Below are 13,559 nucleotides of genomic sequence, written 5' to 3'. Positions count from 1 at the left end.
TGAATTGAAAATAAATGTTTTTGACAAATCAGTTGAAGGCATTTTAAACAAAGTGCACTGTTTGTCCAATCATAACAAAGCATGCCGGATATGTTTTATGATGACGTTGGACCACATGTGTGAAATTACATTGGTTGCTACTGAGAAAAAAGGTTTGAACCCACCAATAGCTGCATACAGCTACATTTTATTGCATGTTATGCCCAGAACACACCCATGAATAAATGAAGATACGAAGTACAACCCTTTTGAACCATGCACCTGGCGCACTAGCAAAAGTGGATTTGGACAAGCCCTAAACGCACCTGTGCCAGGAGAGTGGTCAGGACCCCCTGATTGTGATTTACTCTGAAGGAGAGCCATGAAGTTTGGAGTAGCAGTAACAACATCATCCATCGTCCCCACACTAGATGATTCCACAACCACTCGCACCACTGTAGATTAATGCCAAAAACAAACTGGCCGATAATGCGCCGTGATGCAGGGCCATTTTCATTTTGGCACCCATATTATCCAATTTGTTAGTTCATACCAGCTGCGATCAGGTGCGGAGCGGCTGTGCCAGCTGGCCCCCGTGCTGTAGCAATAGTTTTGGCGTCAACATTTAAAAAAACAACAACAAGATATTCAGTTTATCAAAGTAGGTTAAGAAAATTAGCACAAGCTCTTCCACCACATTGAGAAGCTGGAACCATCTTATATTAAGGATTTTCTTTGAGAGAAAATGTCTTGAGACTCTACAGAGATGCAACATAGATCCACAGCTGGACTCGAGCCTGGTACTTTGTGGTTCACGTAAGGCCTCTTAAGCCAGAAAAGCGCACCGACCTCAACCAGTTTTACACAGTTTACCAGTCCTGGGTAATACGTATTACGACACCCAATCAATTGCATTACGGGAAGTGCAGTATGCACCATTTATTTTTTGGAGCTTGAACATTACTAGCAACGTAAAGTTAATCTATCTCAATTTTTGCTTTCCCCCATTCTAAAAATCTTTACAGAGGTGCAACACAGAATCTCTGAAACAGAGAGTTAGCTGATATATAAATATTAGTACAGAAGAATCTGTGTGTACAGTATAAGCCTAAGGCCAATCTAAATAAAGGCAGAGCTGTCATCACCATTATCTTTGTTCCTGCTGACAGTAATTTACCAAAACCCTAAAAGCTGTCTGAATAAGACTGAGGAGGAAAGAACACACACACACACACACACACACACACACACACACACACACACACACACACCACAACACAACACATCACACCACAACCACACACACACACACACACACACACACACACACACACACACACACACACACACCTCTGTCATCCGTACAATCTCTTCATTCATTCAACAGTACTTTAAGCACTGCAACAAGTTTGCTCCTCTGTTGTTTTTATTTTTTACTTTATTTGATGCAACAAATGAAGAGCAGATATTTAAGTTTGGAAACATGAAACCAATAAACTACCGCTTCACTACCCTCCAGGCTACCACCCATCTGTTTCTTATTTTTGGTCCTTTAAGTGTTGTATCCTAAAAACTAGCTTCTTGACTGTATTTACTATAAGCACTGATGTAGGAGTGAGCAGGAATGTGTGGGTGTGTCCAACAATGACAATCTGAGTCATGTTTATGTAGAAAATGGGTGTGCCTTCATAAGCGTTGCATTACAATGGGATGCTTTTTTAAACCGTTTATCTCCAACCTCACTTATAATTACCAACAATTAATTTTCAAAGTGTTCCCAATTTTTTCCTGACATATTTAGGCAACCAAAGACAAAATATTACTAGTATTTTTTAAACGTTTAAAATTACTTGTTCAAATGGATATAAGTAATTGTGTTTATCAGTGCCAGAGGCCTTTTTGCCAAATAACTGCCCTATCTATTGGTATAGAATCTTAACAAAATGAATAAAATAAAGCTACAAATCTTTCTAAATACATCTTCTGATTGTTTATCATCTCTGCAGCTCCAGATCTTATTTATCCTCAATCAGTCAGAAGAGAAGTGTCACACATTTTTAATTTTTTGTAATCATAATGCAGTATTGACTTCTGAAGTACACTCCTTTTATTGAGATTTATAATGCAGAAAGTCAACCTTGCGCTCCCCCTACTCCTTATCCCAACTTCCAGCTATATTTTATTATAGTATGTCACTCCTGTCAATTCATAATTCATCTTCAGTCCATGCTGCTCAACACAGCAAAGGCTCTATTAACACTGCTAGGAACAAATGCTGGAAAAAGCGTAATAAAGCCAGTTTTCCATCTAAAAATATAAAACAACTGTAGTCCTATGATTTGACGCAGTACCCCCAAAACAACCTGCTCTGCTTCCTCTAATCTACAACCCGCATTGCGGTCATAATCTAAACCAAAACACAGAAAACGTCTGGATAAAAATCTAAAATTACACCCATTAAATACTGCAGGAGGGGGAATTACTACTGGACACACAAACCATGCAAAAGGTGGTTTATTTGAGAGCAATAATACATGTTAAATGTAAAACATGGGAAAAAAGTGAAACTTAATTTCTTGCATCCAATTTAAAATATGCTGTGCTATGTAGACGACATTGTTTCTTAAACTTTCTGCAACACCTCCAGCTGGTAGGTTTAACAAAGAAGAAACCAAGAGGATAGTCTGGCCCAGAGTGATCTGAGACCGGAAGGTGAACTAGTCTGCTGTCCATTTTGTCAGAAACTTAAACTGACTGGAACTGGTGCCAGGAGCAAAATGAGAATTACCTTGGTGTAAAAAAGGGTTTAATGCCAAGTCAATGTTTTTTTTTGTAGAGACCAGAGGCTTGTGAGTCTCTTTGTCAGTTGTCCCAAACAAATTTAAAGCTACGATATATTTCTTTGAGTTAAGCTAAACGAGCGCTGTAGCTTTTCTGGTGGGCGTTGGGAATTAACTGTAATATAATCCCTCACAAATGAGGCTTTGGTATTTGGTTTTCACATAGAAGAAGAGGTTTAAGTCTTTTGCCAAGGTATTATTGATCAATGTTTAGATTTTAAGCATTTCATTTATATTTAAAGCCTTATATAAGTTCATAAAAACACTACTGTAGTCTTTTGCCAAACATTATTTCACCTGACAACTGCTACACAAAAAAAGACACTGTAGAAATCCTGGAACTATATTACAGTGATCTGTTTGGGAGGTTTTCACCCCATTTGGCCTCCCTCCAGGCTAAACTAGGGCCTGACTAATGAGCCTTTACAGCCAACACAGCTTTACGGTCTGGGCTACTGAGCTTTTGAAAGACCACCCCATCAAACACTGAGAGAAAGTATGGACATGAAGAGTGGGGGCAAAGGGGCAGGGAAGAGGCAGGGAGTGTTTAAGTTGACAAACATGAAGGAACAAAGATTTGTAAGGCTTTAGAAAAGTTCAGAAAAGCAATGTATGGCAGAAGAAACCACATATTATGGCATTTATATTCTAACTCCGGGGACAATCACTGACTAGAATTTGGTATATCATAATTGTCACTGGTGCAAAGATTGCAGTTTTGTTTCCAGAGAACTAATCAATTTTACAGCAGTGACATTTTCTAAATTACGGCAACCATCAGAAAAAGGAAATCTAATTTCAAAGACAAGTATTAATGTGGTGGAAAGATCAGAGAAAATGTAGGTCAAAGGTCATCATACACATTCAGTAGTGATTAAACGAATGGTAGGAAAGCATCAGCTTGGCAGCTGTATCTAATTGTACCAACATGGTTTTTCTTCATCACTTTCAAACTAAGGTTTACTTTCATTTCACTTTCAGACAAACTCTGTTCCCTATTCAGGCACAAAGCAGTCAAACACTAAGCACTGAATAATTTACTCAGGATGTCTCCCATGAGCCAGCAGAATACAGGACAAACCCTTGCCCTGTAAAGTTCTCCATTTTAGCAGTAACAAATTTGAGGAAACTATCTTTCCACTTGACAAGAGCACTCCTGCACTTACATCAATGTCCCAAGGCCAGGAAGTACATTTCATATCTGTGCTCAGGACTGAAAAAATGCTTGAGAATCCCCGGGGAGTAGAGGGAAGAAGACACTTACTGCCTGGGGCTTGGTCATCCTGGTCATCTGGGAAGAGATCGTCGAGAGTCTCTTTACTGGAATCAGAGTCCTTATCCTCCTGAGAGGAGAGGGGAGTGAGTGAGTGAAAGAGGAGGAGGGAGAGAAGGAGGGCAATGAAAGAACTGACTCAATGTTTTTTAAATTCATAAAAGAGCATAACTGGCTACTTTTTTTATAAGCTGATTCAATTGATTTGTAGCCTGGGTCCAGTCAAGCACATGTCAAAAATATCTCAAATCTCAAAAATACTTGAGATTGTTTATATTGATAACTTTTAATTGATTCAGCTGCTGATTGAGAGTTCAGGGAAATGACTTAAAATGGAAAGGAATCAGAGGCAGAGAAGTTACAGGAGGAAAAGAGACTCTTACAAAAGGAAGAAACAGACTTGTTTAAAAGCAGAACATCTAGGGGTTAGCATGGGACATGAGAGCTTATAATGCAGACTTTAAAAGACAAGAATATTTTATATTATCTTTATAGTACAGTTTTAATTATGTACTATAATTATGTAGTATACTGTATTTAAAGTTAAATGGCTGTTTTTGCCAATTACTTCTGCTTTGTTTTTGGCATTTTCATCAGTAGTGTGAACTAATTGTTAGAAAAATTTAATATACTTTAAAGACAGACATATGACTGTCTTATTGCAGACAGTAAGGTGGCATTTGCCCTAGTTAGTTTGAATGTGATGCATTCTTAACATGAATCTACGTATCTGTTCTCATTAATTAGTCACCATCTTATACATTATTGATCTCTGAATGACCTGGAGTCTGTCTTTTTCTCCCACTAGAAGGTACTTAGGGTATGCTGATACGTTCTACAGATCCAAGTACTCTCTTTCCCACAATTTTAAAATCTGTACCACTAAATGACCTCACTTAGAACATTTTTATGTGCATGAAGCTAAAGATTGCTGTGACATATAAGATGTCTGGTCACAGGGTTTATACAGGTTTCACCAAGTCAAATTTCAGATGTTTTAAGACCATTTTGAATGAAATTTAAGACCTATTTCACAACATTAAAAAAACGCACCAGATGTCAGAGTCTGGAAAAATTGTCAAAAGAATTCCCTGATATTTTCAATTGCATTTTTGGACTGGTGTCTAGTCACGGTGTGGAGGACCCAGAGCACCTCTGTTTTGTTGGCTATTATCCAAAAGCGACATGGACGTTGCCTAAGGGAGTTACAGAGCTGCTTTGTGGGTTGCGTCTAGGTAGTGTGGAGGTAGTGGCAGGGCCGAGGCTGGAGCCACCAGATACTCGGCAAAACTGGCTGATGGCTGTTGTTTGCTGGAGAGCAAATTTAAAACTTTTGAAATCTTAGACTTTTTAAGACCCTGCGGAAACCCTGGGTCAAACATTATATTAAACATGAGGACTCACAGATGGGGACAAGTCCTCGTCGTACTTCTTCAGCTGGTTCATGAACTCCAGGTGCTTCTTCTCCTCCTCCAGCTGGGCGACGCTCTGCTCGCTCTTCTGCAGTTTCTGCTGCGTCCCAGCCAGCTCGTCCCTCAGCCACTGGTTCTCCTGGCAGAGCCGGCGGACCTGGGCCCGGAGCTTCTGCTTCTCCGACTCCACCGAGCTCAGGTGGCTCGACAGCGCCATCATCACCTGGGCAGAGATCAGGCCAGGGGTTCTTTTACACATTAGAGTTGCTTCATGGTTATAATAATAACCATGGTAATAATCATATCTCATATTTTGGATGGTTGGAGAAAAGAAACTAGACAATATTCCCTGCATGCCTGAGCTACAGTGCTTGACGATGCTTTCATTTGGACGAGTTAGCTCAGATCTACCTTAAAACTATATTCACACTAAGCCTTAGTCATCCTGGGCTGTTTTGAAAAACATTTAGACCCTTCAATTCTTGTGGTATTCAAGAGTATCTAATGCTTATAAAATATAATACCAGAATCTTTGATACATAAGGGACTATACTTTTAATACAATGCTCAAACGACATTAAATATATTAAATCTAAGGCAAATAGTGGCAGATTCAGTGGCTCTATCATGTGTAAATTAGGGTACTAAAACTGCCAGTATTAATAGTACACTTCCCACCCGAACTAAATATGCGTATACTAGTGTTACTGTGAGGCACGTTGGGAAAAAACAATCCACCTAAAAGCATATGTTGTAAGGTGAAAGGCTGGGAGGGGTGTAATCAGACAAAGAGTTTGAGGCATAAAGACATTTGCAGTGTGAAAGCAGGAAAATGATGCAGCAAAATATGAATCACACTCTACTTTACAATTACTGTAAGCTGCCCAAAATGCTGAAGGTGTATATTAAAGTGTGTATGGTGCAGTGTATTGTATATTTAATAGACAAAGCCTGCTGGGAGATGGAGATGAGAGGCCAAAGCATCAACAGTGACTCATAGGCCAGTGTTTGCAAACTGAGCAACGACAACCAACTGGGAGTTTTCAAACTTTCTCTGAAAATAATCTGCATTTTTAAGATTTTTTTTAAAATCTGAGCTATAAAAGGTGTTTGTCTTTGTGTCAGTTTTCTTACTCCAGGGAGGAGTGTTTAGGAAATCAGTATTTTCCACCACCCGCCTACAATAAGGGAATTTGTTCTTTGAAAAACTAACTAATTTTGGAAGACTGTATGTAAAAAAATGTTGTTGTTTTTAAAGAGACAGAAAAGGCAACATGGCATATGGTCTTTAAAGAGTTTGCATTTGAACGTATGTGTATGCTTTGCTTTCTTGGTCTGTTTTTATGTACAAGACAAACTACTTTCAACTAAAGGCCAATCAACACCAGCAGCATTTTTGAAGCGTTTCTGGAGCCGTTATGAAACCTGTCACTCTTCATTCTCGGGAGCTCTCTTTTTAGCAAATGTCCAGACCTGTAACCCCTCTCATGGAGCATTCCTGAAAACAAATTGCTGTCAACTGAACGTCTGATATCAGTAGACTATTAAAAGGTAGAGCTCCAGCAACCAAAATATTATCCTTATTATATTCTTTTCAAGTGTAGCAATCATACACCAGTTGAAACCAGTGCTTGTGAAGTTCTCCTCATGTCATTTTTATTGGATGTGCCAGAGAGGATTAAGACCACTGACAATCTAACATCATGTGCTTGTTGTCCGTGAAATAAAATAAAATTCAATAAAAACGCAATTTTCTTCCCCCAGTTTTATCTAAATGTTTACCTGCAGCGATTCAGAGAAGAATAAATGCTGGTTTGCTGGTTCACACCCTCACACAAAAAAGGGTTGAAAGGTTTTTTTTTTTTTTAAATGACATCACGAGAAAAAAATGTGACATCCCAAAACTGTATTACTTATATTTTGTATATAGTTTTCATATATTATAGTTTGAAAATATAAACACAATGAAAAGAATGGCAATAGTAGGTAGCCTAGGGCAGAGATCTTCAACAGAGGGTCTAGGGCCCCTAGAGGGTCCTCAGAGTTGCTGCAGGAGGGGCCACCAACTCACTGATCGATGGTTTAAAAAAAAAAAAGATATATATATATATATATATATATATATATATATATATATATATATATATATATATATATATATATATGTGTGTGTGTGTGTGTGTGTCTGAAAGTATACATTAATTTGAATCAACATATTATTAGTAAAGAAATGTTTTTTTAAATGTACACAACATTGATGATATAGGTAAGGTAACCATCCACAGATACAGTTAAGTTTAAGGATTCACTATGCCACATTTCAACATTAAAACACGATGTATAAATATATGAACACTCCAACCATTTTTATTTTAAAAGCTTGGTATTGTATGCACCATAAAAAAGGTATGTAATAAGGATTTAAACGTTAATGTAGGCCCAGTTTAATATGCAACTCAATTTCATACAATATATGCAAGTCTGGGGTTCCTGCGCCGTTTCTTTTTCAATCAGGGGTCCTTGGCCTAAAATACGTTGAAGACCCCTGGTCTAGGCAGTTAAAGCCAGGATATTCAGCATTTCCCTGTTTAGATACTGTGGTTGACTGGTCATTTTTTTTAATCTAAAGATTGTAGGTTTTGAGGAAAGACCCTTAAACCCCTCCACCAAATATGCATCTAAACCCAGGAAAAAATTAATGTGTATTAATCACAGTTGATAATGATTCACCAATTTGGACACGTACCTGTGCCTCACTCAGCCCGAGCTCCAGCATTTCCAGGGACTTGCGGATCATGTGGGACTTTTCCTCCACCAGGACGCCCTCCTCCTCCTGCTTCAGGCAGCGCAGCGTGCCCAGCAGGCCCCCCAGGATGGAGTGGTGCTCCTGCTTCAGGGCTTCCAACCCCTGGATCACCTGCTTGGTCCGGGAGATGATCTCATCCTGGGACAGCTTCTCCCCAGGGTCCTCCTCCTCCTTCACACACACCATGGTGGACATGTCCTCACGCATCCTAAAGATTTAACAGGGAAAGGAAAGTCAAAATCCTGTATAAATCTATTTTAAAGTGGTGCAGTTTAATACAGTACGGCCCCAGAGATCAGACAACTCAAACAAAGAAAATCCCATGCCAAAACATGAAAAGGCGGTGTAAATTCAATCTGACAGGGATGTTCTCTAAAAAAGTGAGGAGTGCAAATAGCACCCTCTAAAACAAGGAACTAAAGGCAGCTTGTTGTCATTTAAAAGACTCTGAACTTGACATGATTAGTAGGCTACCCACTTGTCTCATGAATTCTGTGCTTGTTAGTCCTGACAAAAGTCCTAAACAAACGTTTAATCAGCATTAATGCTTACTACTGAAAAAATGGCAGACAGGACCACAAGGAAAAAGGGTCTTCATAGGAAAACAGATTGGGGTTCACCAGAAACGTGTCAGGGGTTCACCAGCCATCTGGTCTACCAGCCATACGGCCAGTGAATGTTCAAATTTTACCAGCCAATCAAAAGATTACCATTGTTTTCTTTCTGGTGAGTAAAGCAAATCTACCAGCCACTTAGAGCTAGGTGATATGAAAAAAAAAAAAAAAAATCCAATGTCATGATATTTTTGACCAAATACTACATCAATGTCAATATGGACTACTGGTGCTTTCACTCAATATTAATACAATGGGATTTCTGATCAATAATAATCAGTATGTGGATACAATGACTAATAATAAAACAGCAAGTAATACTGGTAAGTTCAGAAAATGACATCACTTTACCGTGATGCCATTGAAAGCAGGAAAAGGCAACACATGCATCATATCAGGATAGCCAAAATTTAAGATGATATCTAGCCTCATATAGTGTGGTCTAAATAATATCCATATACTGCCGAGCCCTACAGCCACTTCCATATTTTACCAGGATTTGGCTGGTGGATGGTGCCGATTTTGAACATGAACATAATATTGGTTAAGGTAGATGTGTGATGCTTCATTTCCTGACCTTTTCTGGTCTCATGGCCACTACGCAGTCAGATGCATCTCCCTTTACAATCAATACTCACATCAAACCACATTGGCTTAAAAAGGTTAGCTCCGGTGTGTGCATGTGTGTGTGTGTGTGTGTGTGTGTGTGTTTGTGTGCGTGCTTGTGTATGTGTGCATGTCTCAGGAGAGTTCTTGGTTGAGGAGTCTAGGCGGTTCATCTTGAGAAAATTAGAAAGATTTAGAATTAGAAATGTTCATGCTTCCCTTTCCAACAACAGTCAAGGTGCCTTTGAGCGAGGCACTGATGGCAGCAGGCTGTTGCAACAGCTGAAAAAGCTGCACAAACAAACGTTTAACATAGAAATGCTGTTTGACGTGCTTTTCAAAACCGAGGCATCATCACTTGCTGAGATGATGCTTTAAGAAAAAGAGCGTCTTAGGTGCAGCTGTGATGAAAGGCTGAAACCAAAGCGTAGACGGTAAACCTGCTGCCTGCTGACAGTTCAAATCCAGGCTGCCACCAGTTGTCACATTTATTTTGTTTGTTATTATAGTGTTGCATCTTTAGTCAGCATCTATTAGCTTTCCCTGTATCGGGCCAACAAAAAACCTGCTAAATATGATACAATTTTAGGAAAATCCGGGCTCACATACAGCTTTAGTCTGGTATAACTTTGCCAGGCTTACAGTTAGATTGCAGTTTTAAAATACGTGTAAAGTTACCGACCCGTAACACTCATTTTCATGATTCGAATAATCAGCGTCTTAGTGCTGCCATAATGCAGTCATAAGACATTCTCAGATACTGAATCAGCCTAAGTTATTAAGGATGTACACTTCCAGATGTAGTAGATAAATCAGATATTATTTACATATTAGCCAACATTGCAGGTCAATATCGGTTCCACTTCCACTGAGCCCCATGCACTCCTTTCTACACAATCCTGACTTTCTTTGCTTTGACACACACACACACACACACACACACACACACACACACACACACACACACACACACACACACACACACACACACACACACACACACACACACACACACACACACACACACACACACACACACACACACACACACACACACACACACACACACACACACACACTTAAGAGGATTATGACTGAGCACTTCAATAGCACTCGGTAGCGAGCTTCCTCATAAATCTCTGCAAGCACATCTATCTGAAACTGCAAGCAGATAATTATAGAAATACCAAATGGAGTTTTGTTTAACTGTGGCTCCGGCTGTGAAAAATACAGAAATGAAACACTTCATGAGGAAGACTGACTTCACATTATCCTGAATCTTGTAATGAACCATCTTGCCCACCTGCAAATAGAACTGCTATGGTACAGTAACAGGTGAAGACAGATTGGCAGATTTGTCCTGAACTGCCTCAGAATTCACATTCAGTTGTAGAAGCTTCAAGTGTGGAAGAAAAAAAAACAACAACATCTGAAGACCACTCGGAGCAGACGAGTTGGGAGGTCTATAGCTAGATCTCTCCATGTGACTCGGTAACTAGCCTGTAGCCTTTCAGCTGACCGCTAGCCAGGAAACTGTGTGCAGGACAGAAATGGAAAAAAGTGATTCTACATTAGACACAACAGATTATATCATCTGTTACAACACTCATACCTATCGGAGTGGAACTTTAAACAGACACCACCAAAACATTTTTAATTATGTAGATAACAGACTTTAAACCACTGGGAACATCCCAAATTGCAAAGAACAAGACAGAAAATAACTGCCACTGTAGGCTGTGGAATACAGAAGTGAAAGTGACAGCACATGCCTTTTTTGTCCTGCTCTGATCCAACAGTCTTTTATTTCTGGCATCAGATGAGTCTCGGAGCACAAAGCACCACAGGGAAAGGCACAGAAAACTACTTGTGATGTTAACTTTTTAAATCATCAAAAATAAAGAATCAACGATGTACCCCCGCAGACCCATCTGAGTCTACACCGGACCCTACGCCGTAGCCTGAGGTGCACCTCGCAAAAATGTAACTACATGTTGCAGTGACGCATGAAATAATGTATAAACAACATGAAATTAAGGAGAGGGTTAACTTTTCCCGCTAAAGCTTCCCCACCTTGGTCAGAAAACACAGGAGAGACATTTTTTTCTCTCACTATGACTCTAGAGTCGGTATTCGCTCCAAAGCTAAATTGCCGTCACTCTCTCACTTCTCCCTCGCTCTATCACCCACTCCCCACACACACATGCCAGCTCGACGCGCACACCAGCGCACAAGTATAACATCAGGCCACTAACGCAGGCTACGGTGAAAGCTCTGCGTGCAGCAGCACTGTCAGCGATGTGTGGGCTGATAGTTATTGATGAGATGAGAGCGGTGACTTGAGCAAGTTAAATTTACTGGTTCATTTTTATTTTTGCATAACATACTCATAAATGTGTGCTTGTTTGGGCTGTTCTCTCTCAGCTCTACCTGTATCCTGTTGATTTTGCAATTTTAAACCTCTGCTACTTGCAAAGTTTGTCCGGTATAAATAACTTTAGGAACTGGTTAGGGTAGTTTATTACACCAGCTACGTCTACAACCGCTAAAAAGAAATCGTGCAACCTACAGAAAGAAAGTCTAGTGCCGAAAACAGAATAGCACTGAGCACCAAAGAAAAAATAAGTGTATCAAAAAATATTACATAAACTTTAACAAAGCGCTCTCAAAGATTGACACTTTATAACCTGCAGTTACAGATTTTTTTGGCCACGTGGGAGCAGAAATAAGCAACAGATGGAACAACTTTAGCATTTATTTGGAGTTGTGTCTCTGGCCCACATGACAAATTTAAGTCTAGTGTTCACTCTTCTTTAAGCTCTGTTTTGGCTTTTTCATTACAAAACGTTCCACTTTCTTCCCCAGCTAATTGCTAACTTTGCCTTTCTGTCGTTTGGTGCTTGGCAGGTAGGGTAAAATGGCCTCATTAGCGTTTTTCCCCTGCAAACAGCGGCCTGCTGCTGCCGACATGGACCCTGATGACAGCGGTGAGAGTGAACCAAACAGTAAAGGTACAGCCCGGAATAATGAAAACATTGAGCTTAAAGATGGGATAAATCTCTGTAGAGCTGGAGCAAACGGCAGATATACATGTACATAGAAGATGTGAAGTGATCCTTTGTTGATATAAAAATACAGATTAAAGTTGCTTTGGATCATGGCTGTATACGTAGCCTGTATCTTGTGCTGTTCCTTTTGCACTTTAAGTGATCTTCAACTTGCTGCAGTCTTTGATTTCCCTATTTCTTCCGTCTTACTCAACTATCTAGCCGTTACTATCATGTGAGGAAATTGGCTTTTTGCTTTAGGGACCATGAATAGGGTTAACACATCGGACAGTCACGAGACACGACAAAGAAATGACAGTGTGATTAGTATCAATAATGGATGGACTTTTACAGGCAACACAAGGATAATGTTGAAAACATCTTATTCTAAATTAAACCAACAGCGGAAGATAACTACCCGATGCTGTGCAACTTATTTTGTTGCTGTGTTCAACTATGTCATCTCTCGAAATGAGTCACAGGCTCACTTCTGGTTAGCTCCCACATGATGATATTTGTATGAGCGAGCCTTGGGCAAGAGATGAAATTAATAGTTGTATTCAGTGAACTAGTTTAGGATGCTCTGAACTACAGAGACAGTAGGAACCTAGCAGTAGCTCCTTGCTGCAACCACCCCCACGAAGGCTGGAAAATACAAAGACAATATAGTGGTACTTCTTACACGGACACAGTATTTACTTTGATATACAAGTTGCTTTTGCAAAGATAAGTTTCAGGTTTTAAGACTGCTCTACCACACTAGGTAGAAACAGAACTTTGAGACTGAGAGGCCTTACGTATTCCTGTACTTCCTTAACCAAATATTTCTCACAGCTGATATCATTTCAAGCGACATTACTCAAATTACGCCAGAGCCATTATGAAAGAGCCATAAATTCAAGAAATCTGTTTAAAATATGACAATTTTTTACAATCTGGGAAACGCAGAAGCCTAAACAATACCTTATATATATATATATAT

The 13,559-nt window shown here is 39.6% G+C and overlaps 1 protein-coding gene across 8 annotated transcripts in view; it reads right to left on the bottom strand.

The window, feature by feature from the left end:
- Positions 1-13,559, bottom strand: part of klc1a (kinesin light chain 1a) — a 43,580-nt gene that overhangs the window by 27,533 nt on the left and 2,488 nt on the right. For 7 of the 8 annotated variants that reach the window (XR_004333671.1, XM_032527132.1, XM_032527129.1 and 4 more), the window contains exons 2-4: positions 8,251-8,518; positions 5,497-5,727; positions 4,084-4,162 (exon numbers count right to left, since the gene is read on the bottom strand). Coding sequence is in view for 7 of the 8 variants with exons in the window: in XM_032527132.1 (XP_032383023.1) it covers positions 4,084-4,162; positions 5,497-5,727; positions 8,251-8,517 (577 nt within the window). In the remaining variant the exon portion in view is untranslated. Of the gene's footprint in view, positions 1-4,083; positions 4,163-5,496; positions 5,728-8,250; positions 8,519-10,862; positions 10,882-13,559 lie in introns of those variants that run through there. The other variant, XM_032527131.1, reaches the window with a different exon arrangement.

The sequence above is a fragment of the Etheostoma spectabile genome, chromosome 9 (assembly GCF_008692095.1).
Source record: "Etheostoma spectabile isolate EspeVRDwgs_2016 chromosome 9, UIUC_Espe_1.0, whole genome shotgun sequence".
NCBI classification, from domain to species: domain Eukaryota; kingdom Metazoa; phylum Chordata; class Actinopteri; order Perciformes; family Percidae; genus Etheostoma; species Etheostoma spectabile.
The sequence above is the reverse complement of the archived record's forward strand: the minus strand, read 5'-3'. Positions and strand labels throughout refer to the sequence as shown.